The sequence below is a fragment of the Enoplosus armatus genome, chromosome 23 (genome assembly GCF_043641665.1).
Source record: "Enoplosus armatus isolate fEnoArm2 chromosome 23, fEnoArm2.hap1, whole genome shotgun sequence".
NCBI lineage: Eukaryota > Metazoa > Chordata > Actinopteri > Centrarchiformes > Enoplosidae > Enoplosus > Enoplosus armatus.
Genome location: NC_092202.1, coordinates 9,638,750 through 9,656,070, shown reverse-complemented (window position 1 = coordinate 9,656,070; position 17,321 = coordinate 9,638,750). Strand labels below are relative to the sequence as shown.

The window sequence follows — 17,321 nt, the reverse complement described above, 5'->3', positions numbered from 1 at the left end:
CCACATTACCCTTGGCTGTCAAGGCGTCCTAATGGAGAATTTAGTATTGAGCATTTGGCAGTTTCACCATCTCATTGTCATACTGTCAAAATGTTGCTAGCAAAGCAGATCCAATGAAAACAAGCTGAATATGGCTCACTCTGGGAAGCCCGCGCACGCTCATAAGCCAGTTATTCTAAGAAATAAGAGGCCAGTCCTCTCTATTTAGACAAATGCTAAAGCACTGGGTTGAGGAGGCTTACTGTGGAATGAACAATCAAGTCCACAATAAGTTTGAAATAATAAGTTTCCTAGAGCTTTTAACAGCTTTAGCAGGTAATTTATTTTTCTGGATATTTCATGGTTTTACATATGTATACATAAAGAATAAAACGGAGGAGAATTTAAAACATGAAAAACTAATTTCGATTTATAGCACAGCAAATGTGTTGACAAAGACCTACTCTATTTTTCAACATTTTACAAGCTGATTTGATTTGACCGGAGGACCAGTCAGCCAAACAAAAATGAACCCTTACTAAAATAAACATGTCTGGATCTTTCTTTACAGGCACTTGGCAGGAGCTACTCCGTTTCCCCCCCAGCCAGAGTACCATCCACAGGCCAGAAGTCAGCTTCGGCTTCTTCTTCCCCCAAGCCTCCGGCTCGGGCCTCCGCAACTCCCCCAGCAAGGCAGACGTCCTGGCTGGAGAAGGGCCACAAACCCCTTACGCCCTGGGAGGCCGCCTCCCGGCATCCCCTGGGCCTGGTGGATGAAGCATTTGCTTTCCGGAACGTCCAGCAAACCCTCGCCTCAAACATCCGCTTGGCAGCTCAGCGCAAAATGCTGCCCTCACCGCCAGCAGAGTGGAAGGCCAGGGTTTCTCACCAAGCGCCGCAGAAAACAGGCAGCCAGACATGGAGCCAGAGCCAAAGCCGCAGTCAGAGTCGAGCTCCGCTGCCATCATTTGTGTCCCCAACAAGGAGCACTGTCTCCAGCCCTGCCGCTCATGTTGGTTACCGGTCTCTGCCCAGACAGTGGCAGCCTCAGAGGTCTGTGGCAGACACAAACCTGGGGCCCCCAGTGTCCTACTCTAAGATGCCCTTGGGAAAACAAACATACAAGTCTGTGTACACCAGCAACACTTGGAGTTGGAAGCAGTAGGATCCAATTCAACCTGTGTGACATAAAAATGAGTAAAATTAGTGTCACTGATTCCATGACTCTTTCAAGTGCAGTTAGAGCATTTTCCTTTTTAATTCATCAATTTATAAACAAACACTAATACAGTGAGTGAGGAGAGTGAGCTAATATATAATGAAGAGGACATTTGGAAAGATTGGTTTTGGCTGGTTTTGGCATGCTAATATTTTTTTTGATGCTTTCTACTTTTTGCTGTTAAATCTTTAGCATAAAATATTTTAATTGAAATCTTTGCATGCCATAATCAAATGTGAAAAGTAATGATCACTCTAACAACGTATGGAGACTTAAAATGTATTTCATTAACTTTCCAGCTTGGTTAATACACTGAAGTGGGCCTGTAGTTCATCAGATGAGGCATGGAGTATGTTGTTTAGAATGGACATAATGTGTGTGAATGGACATGTTTAGTACAAAATAAGTGGAAAGATTTGAGTGATTGTATAGTAACAGTATATCTGGAGATTACTGTAACTATTGACTGTTCAGTGAACCTTTCAGGATATACAAAATAGGTAACGATACTGTCCTGAGAAAAGAGATATGCGAGGACGCTAAGAGAGAGAAAGAAAGAGCGAACTACCCATCATATAGAATGTTGCAAGCGAAGATTGTCTTTTGAATTGTTCTCAGCTTGTGGATGGATTTCCTGTTCACGCTGGTTTAATTTTCTGCTGTGGATGTACGTATCTAGCATGCTGGTTCTTGCAGTGACAGCGCACTGTTTTTGTTTTGATGTCTTTCATTCCATGAAACTTGAGGGTGGTGTTTTCAGATCAGGGAAATCATTTCTCTGTCAGAATACAATTAGTGGCGCATTAGAAGTGAGGCTTAAAACTTGGGGAAAGGTTAGTGCTATAACTCAGCATGTGGTGGGCGGACATGTTGTTGTGTAAGATCTAATAAGTGAGATTAATGCACTTATTTACCAGGTGCATTTTAATTAGTGCATTAGCATGTGGCCACTAACTATTCGGGATGGGAGATGAGAAGCCAAAAATGGGGCATCCATTCTACCGACAGATTTCCAAGACTTTTTTCTTCGGCCGCCTGGAAAAAGAAATTAATTGTCACATTCCAGCGCACAGTGTATAAAAATTGAAATGGATGCAGTATGAAGGAGGACGATGAGTTTTAGTTGGGAGTAAACATTGAATTGAGGAATGTTGATGAATCCTAATAATGACTACAAAAAATATTGTTTTAGTTTATTTAGTTTACTGGCACTGGGAGAATGGCTTGCAGTATGTAATGTTTGTGGCTTTTTGTTTGCTTTGGGATTTTGCTATATACTTGTAATCATCTCCAAGGATTAAAGTTAGCTTGGTGTTTCCACAGAGTGTACATAATGTCCTAATATGATTCTCACCAAGCAGTCTCATAAACATAAATAAGATTTATCACACAGCATTGCGTTGTGTCCTCGACTGACTCACTGAACATCCTGACATACTATAGTGTATCTGTGATAATTACACTATATTGCTTCCATTCAGACAGCACTTATTATGAAACAGCACTTATTATGGTCGTAATACAATACCAGTAATCAATTTATGTTCCAAAGTAATTCAGATATGGATTCACGTTTAGCATTAAATAAAAATAAACACAACCAAATAGCACTATTTCACAAATTACACTGCGTGTTTGTGCTCTTTGCTTTCTATTCCAAGCATAAAATACTTGGCTCTGGGCCATTTGTTGCTTGCTGTACCATCCCATGAAGCTTTTTGTATGATGTGTTGCCTTGACTAGTCACTCGCTCCGTATCCAGCAGGGGTTGGGAGGGGTTGGTGGGGACTTGTTCCCATGGTGACCACCAGTTACATAATAACAGCGGGTACCCACTGTAGCTGAACCATTAGAGAATGAGAGATAAGGACACAGGGAGATGATAAAGAAATTATTTTACCAATTTAGATTTTGAAAATGCTGTGCAGGATTCAAATGCTATTAAAAGGGTGGAGCTTGAATCAGAATGAACAATCATAAAGCGCAACACACATTTAAAATAGTTCATTTTGTGTGTGGGGTTCCTGACATAGTTGTCTTTATGCCAGACCCTGCAGTATGCCAATGAACTTTCCTGTCCTGCTGGTTGCTGTAAACTCAACCTCCCTTCCTTTTTTGGTCTCTTTTACCAAGTAAAGAAATATTTAGGTGGTACATTTAATTCAGCAAGGTCAATTAAAACATAGTGACTGGATTATAAAGTGAGTGAACCCTATTAGGCTTTAGTCCCTCCTATATCACATGATGGCATTTAAAACAAATAGCATCTGATGATCTGCAGGGCCTGAGGGAGTAGTGTTCCCATGCTGGGTGTCAATATATTTATTGTTGGCTGTGCACTGCAATTTTGGAGCGCAGATAAGGAGAATTGCAGCTGACACAACTTAATTTTTTATGTTAAAGCTTTGTCAGGGGTTTCGAAGAGGGTTTTCATCACTTTGGTGCTTTTAAATTCAATTAGCTGTTTCTGCTACTAACTCGTTTTCAGACACTCTTGACAAGATTGTTGTATGGTATTATAAATGTGGAAATTTCTGACATTTTTAATCAAATTGTAAATTATATTTTATCAAATTAGTTGAGTTATTCCATCTTGCCGCACACCCAGGCAACTGCAAAAGTACCCCTGTTTGGGAGTCACTGATATAGGTTACCACATCCTGAGCTACTGTAATGACACTAGCAGAGAGAGAAAGATACATGAGGGCAAAGCGAGCAGTAGTGGCAGCACTCTAAATTTAGTCTACCCTCGCTTGTGAACTAAATACCAATGACAACAGACAAACTGACACCCGCCCACCCACTCATTCAGTCACTCAGTCAGTTGGTTCAGGCTGCTGCCCCCTCCACGACAAGCCCCAGTGCCGGGGAGCGCGAGCACCCACACGGGTCGCACAACCCCTTTCGCCTCTCACCTTTCTGATTTCCCACCCTAAGGAGACAGACGCAACTTGAGACTCCCCCCTGAGGGTCCTTCAGGACAGGTAAGCCATCACAAGGGCTCTCCACAGGTGTGCAGTCTAGTTCTAAAGTGACACTTTGAATCAAGCATGATTCTCACCACCACCCACTGTTGTTCCCTCCACATTTTCCTGTCAATCACACAGCTTACCTTGTGTTACAGTTTAATTTTATTTCAGAAGTTTCTTAAATCATTTTTCATGAATATATTTTTGATAAACGCATCTCCTTTTTGTCTTATTGCTGGATGTTTTTTTATACAGGGAAAATCTATATACAGCAGCAATTATGCATAAATCCCAAAACATGTTTTTTGCTATCCTTTTGCTTAATATATTAAAATATATATATATAAAACTGAAGAAGATTCTGAAGTTGATTTATTGAAGCTAAAAAGAAACTTTACAAACGTGTCTTTTATCTACTGAGCTGAAACCAATGGTTTCCAAATAATGAAGTGATTAGACTAGATTAGAATAGACTTCCACCTTTGTTATGAAATGCTGCTTTGTTCCAACTTTGTGAAAAGTATTTTGGATTGGAACGAAACATTTCTGTTGTGTTCACTGACAACTTGGTGTAAACTTTCCGCTGTGCTATTTCATCCACTGTCTCACGTGTTTGCTGTGACAGCACCAGTGTTCTCTGTCTGTGTCCTTTCAGCCCACTTGGGTAATTTCAAACATATTGATTCCCAGACCCCTGACACAGCTGGTTGCCATGTCTGAAGAGCATGTGCTTGGTGTTTAACAGCCCAAGGTTATTTAAAGGGATGTGCTAAGTTTGCCCTTTTCACTGCCCCAATAAATTCCATCTGCTTCGGTGGGTCTTGTGTGGATGCTTGATGTTGGCCAATCGATGGCCAACATGCTGCTGTGCTGTCTTGCTTTTGTGTCTCTTTGTGTGTTTGAACAGGTTGTACTGATGTGTGCAGTCTCCTGTGACTTTTTGCCTCACCCCTGACTCCCCAGGGGCAGCCATGTCACAGTTCTCCACCATGACGACCAGGGAGAGGAAAATGCAGGCGGCAGCAATCTGTAGGGAGGTTCAAGCCCAGGAAGGTAGCCGTATCATTTCCTCCTCACTTCCTAGTTTTTTAATCCCCCTGACCTCTCAGTTTCTCTCTCTTTCTCTTGTTGCATCCTTTCTTTGCTTCTGTTTCCATCTCACCTTCTGTCCGTCTCCTCACATCCTGCTCCTTTCCACCCCTCTACGTTCTTTTTTTATCACCCATATCAACAAAGACTCGGATTTAACACCTTCACTTGCATTACACATTTGATTCTCAGACATATTAATTTTACTGTAAACACCAGCTCGCCCTGCCCAGCACACACATACACTGGACGCTGCTACATTCACTTTATAGAAAGTATGAGCCCACCATTTGCCAGTGCAGCAGTTGCCAACCCTCCCCTCTACGACCCTGACTATAAATAAGCAAATGAATACTTTTATGGGCCAAAGTAACTAATCCCTTTGTCGTTGTCCTTTGAACACGCTATTTCAGGGTGAGGACAACTGTGTGGCCGGGATAGGGAGGGTCTGAAGGCTACTGACAGCTGAAAGATATTCTGGCAAATTATGCGCCTCACACTTGGATATAGGCCTGTGACATCTCCATGATCAGTATGCAGTAGCTAGCACACGGTGCTAACCCCAAAACAAGCACTGGACATGAGTGGATTATCGGGGGAGATAATTCCTCGTTCATCATATTGGCAGGAATACCAAGTCAGCAGTCCATGTAGAGTGCAGCAGGGTTTTTTTTTCTGTGTGAATATAATTTGTGTTCAATGAGGTTTGATATGTGGGAGTATAAGAAATAGGAAGAGAAGTTTGTCTTGTCAGATATCAGATTTACAAGTATATACTGTATACACAAGCTCTTTAGTCTCATGTTTGTCTCCGTGTATCCAGATGTAGAGATGGATCTTGGGAAGAAAATGAGCGTGCCTAAGGACATCATGCTGGAGGAGCTGTCTTTTGCCTCAAACCGAGGCTCCCGTCTCTTCAAAATACGCCAGAGACGCTCAGAAAAATACACTTTTGAGAGCACCCAGAATGAAAACAACAAGCAGCTTAATGTAAGCAGAAACCGTAATGCAATTAACACAAACAAAAACACACGTGTTGGAAAAAAATCTCAACTCATTAAGCCAATTCTGTCTAAATTGTTTGTTCCAGGAGTAGTTAAACATTTTGGGAAATTGCTTTCTTGCCAAGAGTTGAAGAAGATCGATACCACTCATTAGTCTGTGTGTTAACTATGTGCATGGAGCTGGAGCCAGGAAGCGACGTTGGCTTATCTTAGCATGAAGACTGGAAGCAGGGGGAAACAGCTAGTCCGGACTGTTAATTCTCAGCAAGAAAGTGAATAATCGTATTTCCCAAATGCACATGCATTCACAGTAGATCGATATTGATACAGCCAACTATTTGATAAAGGGGTTATTGTAAGCATTTCACACTGCCCGAGCGTGTTTTCTTCGAGCATAGTCATCCATTTTTACCACATCTTTTCCCTCCATCTCATGAAAAACATACACACAATACCTTACATCCTGACAAAGCATAGGTGGGGAAGATTAAGCACTTCAAGTGTTTGTTTGACTCGTGCTACAGACATGGAGCGACACAGAAAAGTAGTTTTGAAAGTCTTCCAGTCGGTCATAAGTAGCTTTATTAATGTCCCTTTGTGTATGGACGGGCAGTGGGCCAAGTCAGCATTTTCTTTTCCCAGCAGTACTTATCTCAGCCTGACCTGGTCACACATTAAGCAATTTATTTACCAAAGCTCTCTGTAAAATTGAATCAAGATAAACTAACTAAGTTTCTCTTTGTTATATCTAATTCATTAGCAGCACTAGTTGTATCCTCTTTCATTCAGTTGTGTGGTGGCCTTGTGTACTTTACATTGCCCTCTCGAAGTCCATGGATAAAATAATTATGGTGCTCCAGGGAAGTTTCTCCGGCTCATCTTTGAAGTGAGAACAACTCACATATCTCCGGTTTGTTTATTGCTCGGGGCAACGGAGGGATTTTGTTTCAAGTTGTCAACATTTCCTGAGGATGTCCTGGAGTAAATCATCATAAATGTCTTTCAGAGGGATGAAAGCTGGATGCTTGGGCTGCAGTACAGCCCACAAAACAATGTTTCTAATGTTAAGGGAAAGTGGACAAGCAGACAATTTCTCTGCTTCTTGCTGTTGTTTGAAAACATGTAAAACTGAGGTTTGCTAACTGATTTGAATCCACATGAAAGGCAGCAGCATTTTAAAGTGAAAACAGATTTACTGTGTATGCAAATTACATTTTAATCTAAATTCAATAAATCTAAATATATCAGAAAAGATTAAATTGTTTTTTCTTCTGTCAAAAAAGTAATTCAATGTGCCGTGAGATAGGAAATTGTAGGTGTTCAATTTTCCATTTTTGTTAGCACTTTCTCCTCTATGTTGGCAGCTGAGTCTTTGATTGTATCACACAATCTTCCTCAGCAGATGGAGTTTGCTCACATTTGTCCTTTTAAAACCAACATGGACGAAAAGTCCTGAAAGCTGCTATAATCAATATTTTTTCATATTAGCAATGGCTCAGACTATGTGTACGTGTTTCCAAGGTCAAGAATGAACTTTCAATCTCATCAGATATGAAATTGTGTTGAACTTTTCTTTGAAGCGCAACTCACCCTGTCTTTCTTTTAGAGCTCAGTGGTTGAGAATGGGAACGCCACGGACAGCCACAGCGGTGAGAACAACTTGGGTGGCGACCAGACGCCCAAGGTGCCGTCTGATGCACCAGACAGAGGAATGGTGCCAAATCCAGACAGCATCGCCCCGGGTAAGTCACACTGGTTATACAATGTACTGGAACACCCAACATTTCAATCACCCAAAAACCATTGCAGCAGAGACACAGTGTAGCTAAGGTTGGATCGACAAACCAGTTGACCTCTGTTCAACTCGGTGACCTTACAACACACAACATGCTTTCCATTTATTTTCAGTCCAGTCCTGAGAGGAGTGTTTCATCTACGATTGTCACTGTTATATCCTGCAAAGTTTTGGCTTCATTAACATGGTATCATTTTGCCGTACTGTACTTCCTCTTTATTTGTCCGGTTTTGTTTTTAACATTACAATATATTGAATACAGCTCGTGAGAAATGTGCTCCCCACAAAGCACTGGATGTGCCGTGTTTTGATAAGGATTCAACTGTTTTTCATTGTTTGTACTCACGCAGGCTTTGATCATGTAGGAAGAAACATTTTCTTCTTGCCTAGAATCTGCTGGCCTCACAAAATCAGAATGTGATTACACGTTTTCATTCTTCCCCTTCTCTGCCTGTCTGCTTTCTTTTTCTATCTCCATCCCACTCCTTTGTTTCATGTCTACTCCTCCATATTCTCAATATTTCTCCCATTCCCCACCTCTTTTTTTTTACCCCTCATCGTTACAATCAGCTTTGACCATCTTTTTGAAAAAAGTTGTTGAGTTTTACCCCACGGGAAGTGTTTCCTGTTTGCCTCTCGTGCCACTGATACCATCGGCTTTTTCCACTCACATCCTCCCTCGTGTCTCAATTCTGCCCAGTTGACACAAAAACCAATACTGATTTAGGGATGAGTATGTCTACAGAGGGGTGGGGTGTTATTTCTGGAGCTGAGGACTCAGACACCACCCTTCGGTTTCTGGATGAAGTCACTCCAGCTGTAGCAGAAATCAGGCCAAAGTGCATTAGGTATCAAATGGTAAGAACTCCTAAAATAGCACCCTCATCCACCCAGGGGTGCATGTTCCATGTCCCTATACTGGTAGCAAAATGTCTTAACCAGAGTGATAGAGAGCTTAAATGAGACAATAATTGGCAGATAATATGCTGAAAATGTGGAAAGTTTTAGCTTATCAAATAATAATTCACCATATGATGCATGGTGCCAGAGCTGTTAAAACTTTCTATGCACTGTTATGCGCATTTGAGTCGTTTTGTGCCATTTTCAAAACAAAGCATAGAAAAATATCAAGTGTGTTTTTTGTTATAGGACCTTGTTTTAGAAAACTAGAAAAACCCTTTATTTGCAAAAAATCCAGCCGGCTGTCTTTCTCTGTCTGTCCTTTGAGGGCTTTTTGGGATCCCTCTTTCATCTCCACATAGACTGCATAGCGCTGGGGGGGGGGGTGCAGCAGTCCTTTCCCACAAAAATATCAGCTCAGCCAAATGTCCAACCACAAGAATAATATCCCATGGCCTCAGAAAATCTTTTGCACAATGTTTTGTAATAGATTCCCCCCAAAAATCTGTAAACTTCCCCACAGGTCTGTTTGGTCTCTCCTGCTTCCTCCTCGGGGCAAAACATAAACCCAGGAAGGGGGATTGTTCATTGTAAGAGGTTAGGACGTGACGTGACGCCCCGTGTTATGTAATGCCTGAGCTTGCAAGCCCCCCTGAGTGAAGCGCTGGGTTTGAAGGATAGTGCTTTGGATAGGCCTCTCCCATCAACACACATAGACTACGCGGAGAGACATACACGCAGGCATGCACGCACACACACACACACACACACACACACACGCACGCACACACACACACACACACACACACACACACACACACACGCACACACACACACAGAAGCACAGGGAGGCTGCCCCTTCATTTCTTTTGCTATGAACTTTAACAAGGGATGAAAAAAACTAGTGGAAGGTATTGCAATGTTGCGCACTCAGAGTAATATTAATGAGTCACATATTAATAATAAAATGTGTATTAATATTCGTTTTTTAGGTTTTTATTTTAGTTAGTTTAGTCCAGTTATTTGAAGCCTCCACCTAAATAATACAGAAAATAATATAACTACATAAAAGTGATGGCAAACTAAACAAAATATTACAATAACAAACAACAATAATAATATTGATATAAAAGCAGAATTTGGTGAATGATAATTATTTTTTTCAGTGTTTTCTTTTGTAATTGGACTATTCAAGTGAATTGGAATATTCAGTTCATCTTCTCTCTCTCTCATATTTAGATCTTAGATATTAGATATTAGATCATATGACAAGACATCTGCAAACTGCCTGCACAACCAGCTGACTAGTTTGTGATCGTTTTCTATAAAAGGATATGAAAGGGAAGGATCTGCTTTCCTTGTTTGCTGGTTACTGTTACTATGTTTCACTTCATTACCAATCATGTGTGGGGGAATGCCTCAACCATGATGGCAGAATTGTATTGGAAAAGTAGAAATAGAATAAACCCCCTGTTTTCAATCACTGTCTGTGCTGTAAACCCATTCAGGGTATGGAGGTCCTTTGAAAGACATCCCTCCAGAGAAGTTCAACTGTACAGCTGTGCCAAAGTCCTACCACTCACCCTGGGAGCAGGCCATCATCAATGACCCGGCCTTGGCCGACACTCTCATCACCCGCGTAACCGAGCCGGAGCCCCGACCGGACCTACCTGGGTTCAAAAGTTTCAACAGGTAACAACCTTAAAGGTGGACAAGTCATTCATAAAATAAAAATGGATTCAAAATGCCAAATTGAAATGTAAACTGAACTATGAATATGTGTATGATGGTAAATGTCAGACCTTGGTAAGTCAGAAAAATGACTCAGTAATGTTGTTATTCAAAATTGACACAGTCTTGCATACAAATGCTAAGTGAGCAAAACAAACACTGCCCTTCATCTAACTCCCAATGAACAAAAATATGCTTCTCACTCCAAGCAGCTATCTCTTAGAATATGTCCTCAGGTCAGTCTTTGCTTGGCTTTAATTAGTTGCTTCACTTCAAATGTCACTGCAGTCCCTCTCATTAGCACGTGACGACTGCTGTTAAAACACTGTCACTCCATCACCTCCAGGGTGGCAACCCCGTTTGGTGGCTTCAGCAAGGCACCCAGACCTGCTCCCATCAAGCCCCTCAAGGTGGAACCCCTCCCCGACTACCCTGAGCTCCAGGGGGACACGGCGGTAAATCGACCCTCCTTCAACAGATCTGCTCTGGGGTGGGTGTCGGCAGGCGGTCCAGCCCCCCTCTCTACTGCTTCCCTTGAGCCTGTGCTCATCCCTGAGTCAGAGGACCTTTGAACCCATAATAAGGTCACACAGAGATGCTGTCTACTTAGCTGCTGCACCAGAGGTTATGGTGGGCGCGGTAACGTTCTAGTCAGAACAGAGTCCTGTTGGGCGCTGCTGGTTCAGGTTACCATGTATTCAACATCCTTTGGTTTTCCCGGGATGTTAACTATTGCACTGCACTCAAAAAATGAATTAATCATCCCGTACAGTAAGCGCTACTGGAATAAATGGAATTTGTTGTACATTAATGTGCATAAGAGTATTTTATCTGGCACAAAACACGTTTTTTCTCAATAAAATGGTGTAGAATTCAACAAGTTCTTTTTTCCGTTTTTTGATTTGTTCATAAAATGAATACACACTTTTGAGATCCTTCCGTGTTTGGACATGGATGCAAATCTGTAACATATTCCACAACATGCCCCCAGGCGATAATTTCACAGTGAGTTTGGTCTGAGCTGCACTGAAGGCTCACTTGAGTGAATGATGCTTCGCCAATGGGTTATAGTCGCTCGCAAACCCATCACTTATCGCAATCGTGTGAGACTCCAAAGATACATGTGAGCCACTGTAACGCGCCCCAAGGTTACACCGCCTGACAAATCAAATCTGCTTCACTGACACGAGTAGCTTGACTGATGTGTCTCTCACCTTTTGGCTATGCCCAGTCGAAGGAGTGGGATTGATGGGGGAGCTGCGTGATGAGCTGTGCCCACTCTGTATCTGTCTGTCTGTTTATTACTGCAGCACTTAGGAATTCATCTCAGAGATAACAGGCTTAAGCAAACAGACTTGACTGAACTGAAAGTTGCCTGCAGGTTTTTATAGGAGATGCACAGACAATGTTCAGTGAGTTAACCATGTTTTTATTCAGCTGAAAGAACAGAAAAGTTCATTATTTAGGCTTGTCTTGAATTGAAGTGTTTGAGTACTTGTAGACAATATTAGTGATATTTTGAATTCATAGATTAAAAGTGCTTTGACCTTTTAGAGTACTAGGTTGCTGCTAGTAGCTGTAGCTTTGGTGTAAAATGCACAATCACCAGAGAAACATGATTTTACAGGTCAAGTCTGATTGATCAAAATGTGCTGTGAGGAAAAGACACATATGTAGATACACAATGATGGACTCTCCAGAGGTTTGACGTCAGATAGGTAAGTTATGGGTCTGTGATAAATCCAGTGTGTTCCTACAAAAGAACTGGGTTTGGTGTCAGTTCCCTAAACCAGTGTCTGCTTATTATGGATATGTTTTTAACAATTTCATATGAGTAAATACCTCTTTTGTTATTCTGTTTGTGATACCAGGGCAGTTGACATCACCTCCACGTCTGAAGGCGGTGATGTGTTTAATTTTGTAAAAGTTGTTGAAGTCTTCTCTGTCTCCAAAAATGAATTTAGGAAATTCCTCCCAGCTTCCTTCAGCCATGTGACTCAGTCCAGCATCAGCATTCCTCGCCTCTGTCGGAGACCCTTTGGAATGTGCTGCTCCCGGTGACACTCCCTTTTTTGACTCCTATTGAATTCCTCTTGCCGACAGCCTCTTCATAAGAACGGTGTGTACAGCACACCAACACAGCATCCGACAGTGCCAGTAGCTCTGCCAAGTACCACAGTAAATATTGAGCAGTGTTTATCAAGGGCAGGCATGAACTCTCTTTGAACTTTGATTGTAGCCATTATCAAAATGCAGCAACGGAAATATTATTGGCAGACACTGAAGCGTAGGCTGAGGGTCGGGGAGCCAGACGATTCGATTATTAGTCACTAAATGCAACCAGTTCTCCCTCAGGCGTGTTTGCCTTGGCATGAGATGGCACAGTAGGCACGGGATACTGGATCGTAAGCTGTGAGGCCGACAGTTTGCTCTGGACAATAGGGTGGTTAGAGTGGCTGTCCCATACTCAAAGCTTGAAGCAAGAGACTAAACCTGTCACGCTTAGTCCTGCTAAAGCGCTCTGGATAAGAGCATCAGGGGAAAGTGAGTTGATAGCAGTCCTTTCAGGGGAGGGAGAAACAGCACACAAACACCTGATAGGAATCTAAGACTGGAGTGACCGCTTGTTATGTAACAAGAAGCCTGATTAGACGGGAACATGCAGGAGTTTTGTGTGTTCAACAGGTGCAAGAAGTGAGACAGACGTCAAATTCAAGATTTCGTCAATCATCTTATGTTTTACACTCTGTTACCCAGCTCTATAACCGAGCAGCTGGCCTTCAGCATCTTTATCAGCAGTTAACAATGGAATCTGCTGCTGTTGCATTCACTGTCATGTTTTAAAGCTAAAGTCCCTCGGGTTTCCATCTGCACACACAGCACCGATGCACCGAGTGTGCAGTCGGCTGCTGACACAGACAACTAAGCTAAAAGGTTGAGCCACATGACCGGCCAATAACCCAGAAGGATTCCTTTAAGTATGCACGGGTCGGGTGAGAAAACAAATGTGTTGTGAAATAAAAACTGCAAGGGCGTTGAGCTGTACCTAGAGGGAGACATATGGTTCTCTCACAGCTTTTAGCATACACACACACACACACACACACACACACACACACACACACACGAAGAGTTCACAGTTAGATTGGTGGAGTCAAATTTTGCACCAGACATGTTGGGAATCTGGGATTAACCTTGTGTTATTGTGTTAAAGTGACCTCTTGACATAAAAAAAAGAAAATCCATAAATGAGTGCAGCTAATAGTGTGTCAACATTTCAGTTCGCGTCTTTCTCAACTGACGACGCGATGGATTTGCCTCGCCTGATGGATGTCCGCAGCAGGTGGCCATTCTCACAGGAAAGTGCAAAGCCCAATGGGATATCTAAAAATATGAGTGAAAATAAAGCATCCCAGGGGTCAGCAGGGTGGTGTAGGGTTGCCAGTGGGGTGAGGTGAAGGGGGCACACATTCCACTCCTGAAATGAGGTGAAATGATGCATTGAGTTGAACTATGTTTCGCTCTGAGAAAATACTCAATCCATCAAGTGTCAGCAAGGTGTGCGAGGGCAGACGTGCACGTTCATCCAATGACGAGTGTGCTCGTTTGTCTGTGCAAGTCCAAGTTTGTGGGGAATATTTAATTGGATGGGATCACAAGGTGAATGCCAGACTGAATCTGTGATCTTTCTGAACAAATAAATACGGGACATGATTGTTGAGCAATGTGCACTCATTTTCATCAAGCACAGAGAGGTTAAGTACACGAAAACTCACCACTGTGGAGACCACTGTATGGAAGGATGCACACGGCTAGGCTAGTAATTAGCCTGTTTGGACAAATGAACATTCAAGATTGTGTTCCTGTTTACTTGCAAAAGCCCTCGAGACCAATTAGAGCTGTGCTCTCTCACAGTAATCCAGCCTCTGACTTTTACCTCAGGGGGCTCATCTATATTCCCGACTGGTCAATATATGTTAACCTCTTCTTTGGTTAATAGTCAGGGAAGAATTATTAACTTACAACTGCTAACACAACCAATAAGTAAACAAACTGTAGCACTGAGACCTTCAGGTGACAAGCAAACCGCTCTTTTCTCATCTAATGTAGCAGGAAAGAGCAGAAAATAGCTCTAAATGTCCTTAATGTGGAGATAGTGAGGAAATAGCCCCTTTTTGATGATGTTGCCGGGGAAAGAATAAATAATGTGCCTTATCTTAGTAAATGAAGGGCATTACTTTCCCTAACAGACAGCACTGAGGCCATAGCATGCTTTTCCTGTGCACTGCAGCTACCACGGATACGGCAAACACAGCAGTGAAATATATCACAGTCAGCCCTTTGGCTGCACTCCAGAATTAATGTAACATGGTCAATTGCCAAAAAAATGATGCTTATGTCATCCACTTTTCTGCAGTAAAACAATGAGCACAGTCCTACTCGGGGATTTAGAGAGAAAATGTGAATTACTACAAATGAATAAAAAGTCAAATAAATGCACACAGACGGGTCTTTCGTCCTGGATGGACAAAATCTCTCACCTGCTCCCATGGTGTATTATGAAACACACCCATGCTGGGACATCATGCTGTGTTTGTGGCAATGCTAAGTCATCATGATAGCACACAAATACCATTCCAGTGAATAACATACAATGCAGACAAGATGTACTAAAGGATACTTTGTTATGTTTTATCTGCAGGCCCTTATTTTGAAATTTGACTGGACTGAAATGAATTGCCAGATGTCACAACCAAGAAGTACTCTGAAAAGTGATTGAACAAAACGTCCTCACCAAGTCCCGTCGACTTAATTGTTCTTGAGAAACCTGAGGAGCGGTTTCGTTCCAAAAAAACTCATCATTACCGGATTTTAATCCCCGGTTAAATATAGCATGAGTAGCTTCAGAGGCGTCGCCTCCCGTGGCCCCCATTGTGGCGTTCGTGCATGTCTAATCTCTTACGTAACAACAGGGCATTCACCACTGTGTGCTTCCTCATTAGTAGTAATTCAATAGCAACACAACGAGTGGTGTTCACAGAAAACATTACAAGCTTTGCTTTGTTCAGTCATTCCACTTTGTGTGGTTTTTGCAGAAAGTGACAAAAGGGCATTTTCATTTAAGTCGAGTGACCTTGATTGACAATCTCACAGTCAAAACTCACGCACAAATGCATTCTTAACAAATATCCCATATGTGTTGGTGTGTATGTGCATGGTCAGGACGACTTGTGTCCTCATACTACTTTTCATTAGCACAAGCTGTTCCATTTGAATTATTTGCATTTCCCATGATACCACACACATGCAGGTTTGCGTGTGCGTACACAAACATGCACAAAAACTAGGGCATTTATTATTACCTAGGCTCAGACAGGAGCAGATTAAGTTTACATTTTAATTACACACTTAAATTTTGCAGTTACTTTTTCTACAGCAGATGAGACAGCACAGAAAGCTGTAGCTTTATTCATTTAAAAGTATATTTACTTACACTGGATGCCCACTGCCCCATCAGAAAATGTTTAAGGAATTGATTCTTGCTTTGTGATTCATCAGGTTCATTTCTAATACATTTTGACATGGGCCCTGGTCTAAAAAGGACCACTCTGGGAGCACAGACCTTTTAAAAAGTTAGTTTTGTTGCCCCACTTTCCCTTCGTGTCTCTGGGCTATAGAGTACAGTAAGTATGGATTGAAAAGCCAGACAACCGTGCTAAAAATATCCCACTTCAAATGGCACAGCACATTTTGACCCAATCAAGATCATCAATGAATCTATCTATCAGACAAAAAAAAGCACTGGCACTCTGGTGGCTGTACAGTGAGAGGAAAAAGCTAAATAGCAAATGTCACATGAAATGGTAAACTTTATTCCTCAAAGTGAATATGTACTAGTGTTGTTGTTGTTGGTGCTGGTGAAAGTGTGAAAAGGGCAACACAGGCAAAGAGAGGACGCAGGTTTGTCATCTGAGCTGTGTTTATCCACTGTGTTCAGCAGATCTCTTGCTGCTCATTGGGGCTTTCTCAAGGTGAGAAGTCAGGGCGATGGCACCAGCTCTCAGCGGGACATTTACCGTGTGCACTGTCTCCTTGCAGAGCTGGCAAAGTCTCGCTAATTAATCTTAAATTAAAATGCCCTTCACAATAGAATCAAACTTGTGTGGGAACAGCGGTTTCCTGGGATGTTAGATTTGAGCTGAAGAACATTTTGATCTCACATTCAACAAGTTGAAGAGATAATCGAATTGAAATTTGCTTTGTAGACATATGAAGGGGCAAAAATGAATCAGCCATATCAAAAAACAATGAGCCACTATTCTGCAGAAGTCATTCAAAGTGCATGCCAGCCAGGCAACCATGTGTCAGTGTCACATTTTCATTTTTAGACTTTTGGCTCAGAGAAACGCAGCAATGCTGACAGGGCACAAATTGTCAGATTCAGTGGCTGGATTGCAAGCCATCCACCAAGGTCAGAAAAGAAAAGTTTACATTTGTGGAACTTGTTAAAGACCTGATCTGTTTGAGCTGTCTGATCCATAATTTATAGGGAGTATAAGATATTCAGTGGCAGCACTTCAAAGCGAGGAGGCCTACAGCCAGGGTTAGAATGTCCAACATCATAAAGTGAATCG

The 17,321-nt window shown here is 42.1% G+C and overlaps 1 protein-coding gene across 2 annotated transcripts; it reads left to right on the top strand.

Moving 5' to 3' along the window:
- The first annotated feature begins 4,070 nt into the window (after positions 1 to 4,070).
- Positions 4,071 to 11,547, top strand: LOC139305934 (myozenin-2-like). Of its 2 annotated transcripts, none has more exons than XM_070929882.1 (6): positions 4,071 to 4,182; positions 5,131 to 5,220; positions 6,080 to 6,246; positions 7,867 to 8,002; positions 10,464 to 10,647; positions 11,033 to 11,547. In XM_070929882.1, exons 2-6 carry the CDS (start codon positions 5,139 to 5,141, stop codon positions 11,256 to 11,258), a joined length of 795 nt encoding a protein of 264 aa, XP_070785983.1. In that variant the 5' UTR covers positions 4,071 to 4,182; positions 5,131 to 5,138; the 3' UTR covers positions 11,259 to 11,547. The 2 variants fall into 2 exon arrangements, with proteins under 2 accessions (XP_070785983.1, XP_070785984.1); XM_070929883.1 differs by having other exon boundaries at positions 4,144 to 4,182; positions 5,075 to 5,220.
- The last annotated feature ends 5,774 nt before the right edge of the window (positions 11,548 to 17,321 follow it).

What these genes read in the sequence shown, in the direction of transcription:
- LOC139305934 (XM_070929882.1), top strand. Translation starts at nt 5,139, where the DNA reads ATGTCACAGTTCTCCACCATGACGACCAGGGAGAGGAAAATGCAGGCG. An exon ending in GGAGGTTCAAGCCCAGGAAG is followed by an intron (nt 5,221 to 6,079) that starts GTAGCCGTATCA and finishes CCGTGTATCCAG; the next exon opens with ATGTAGAGATGGATCTTGGG. An exon ending in AAAACAACAAGCAGCTTAAT is followed by an intron (nt 6,247 to 7,866) that starts GTAAGCAGAAAC and finishes TCTTTCTTTTAG; the next exon opens with AGCTCAGTGGTTGAGAATGG.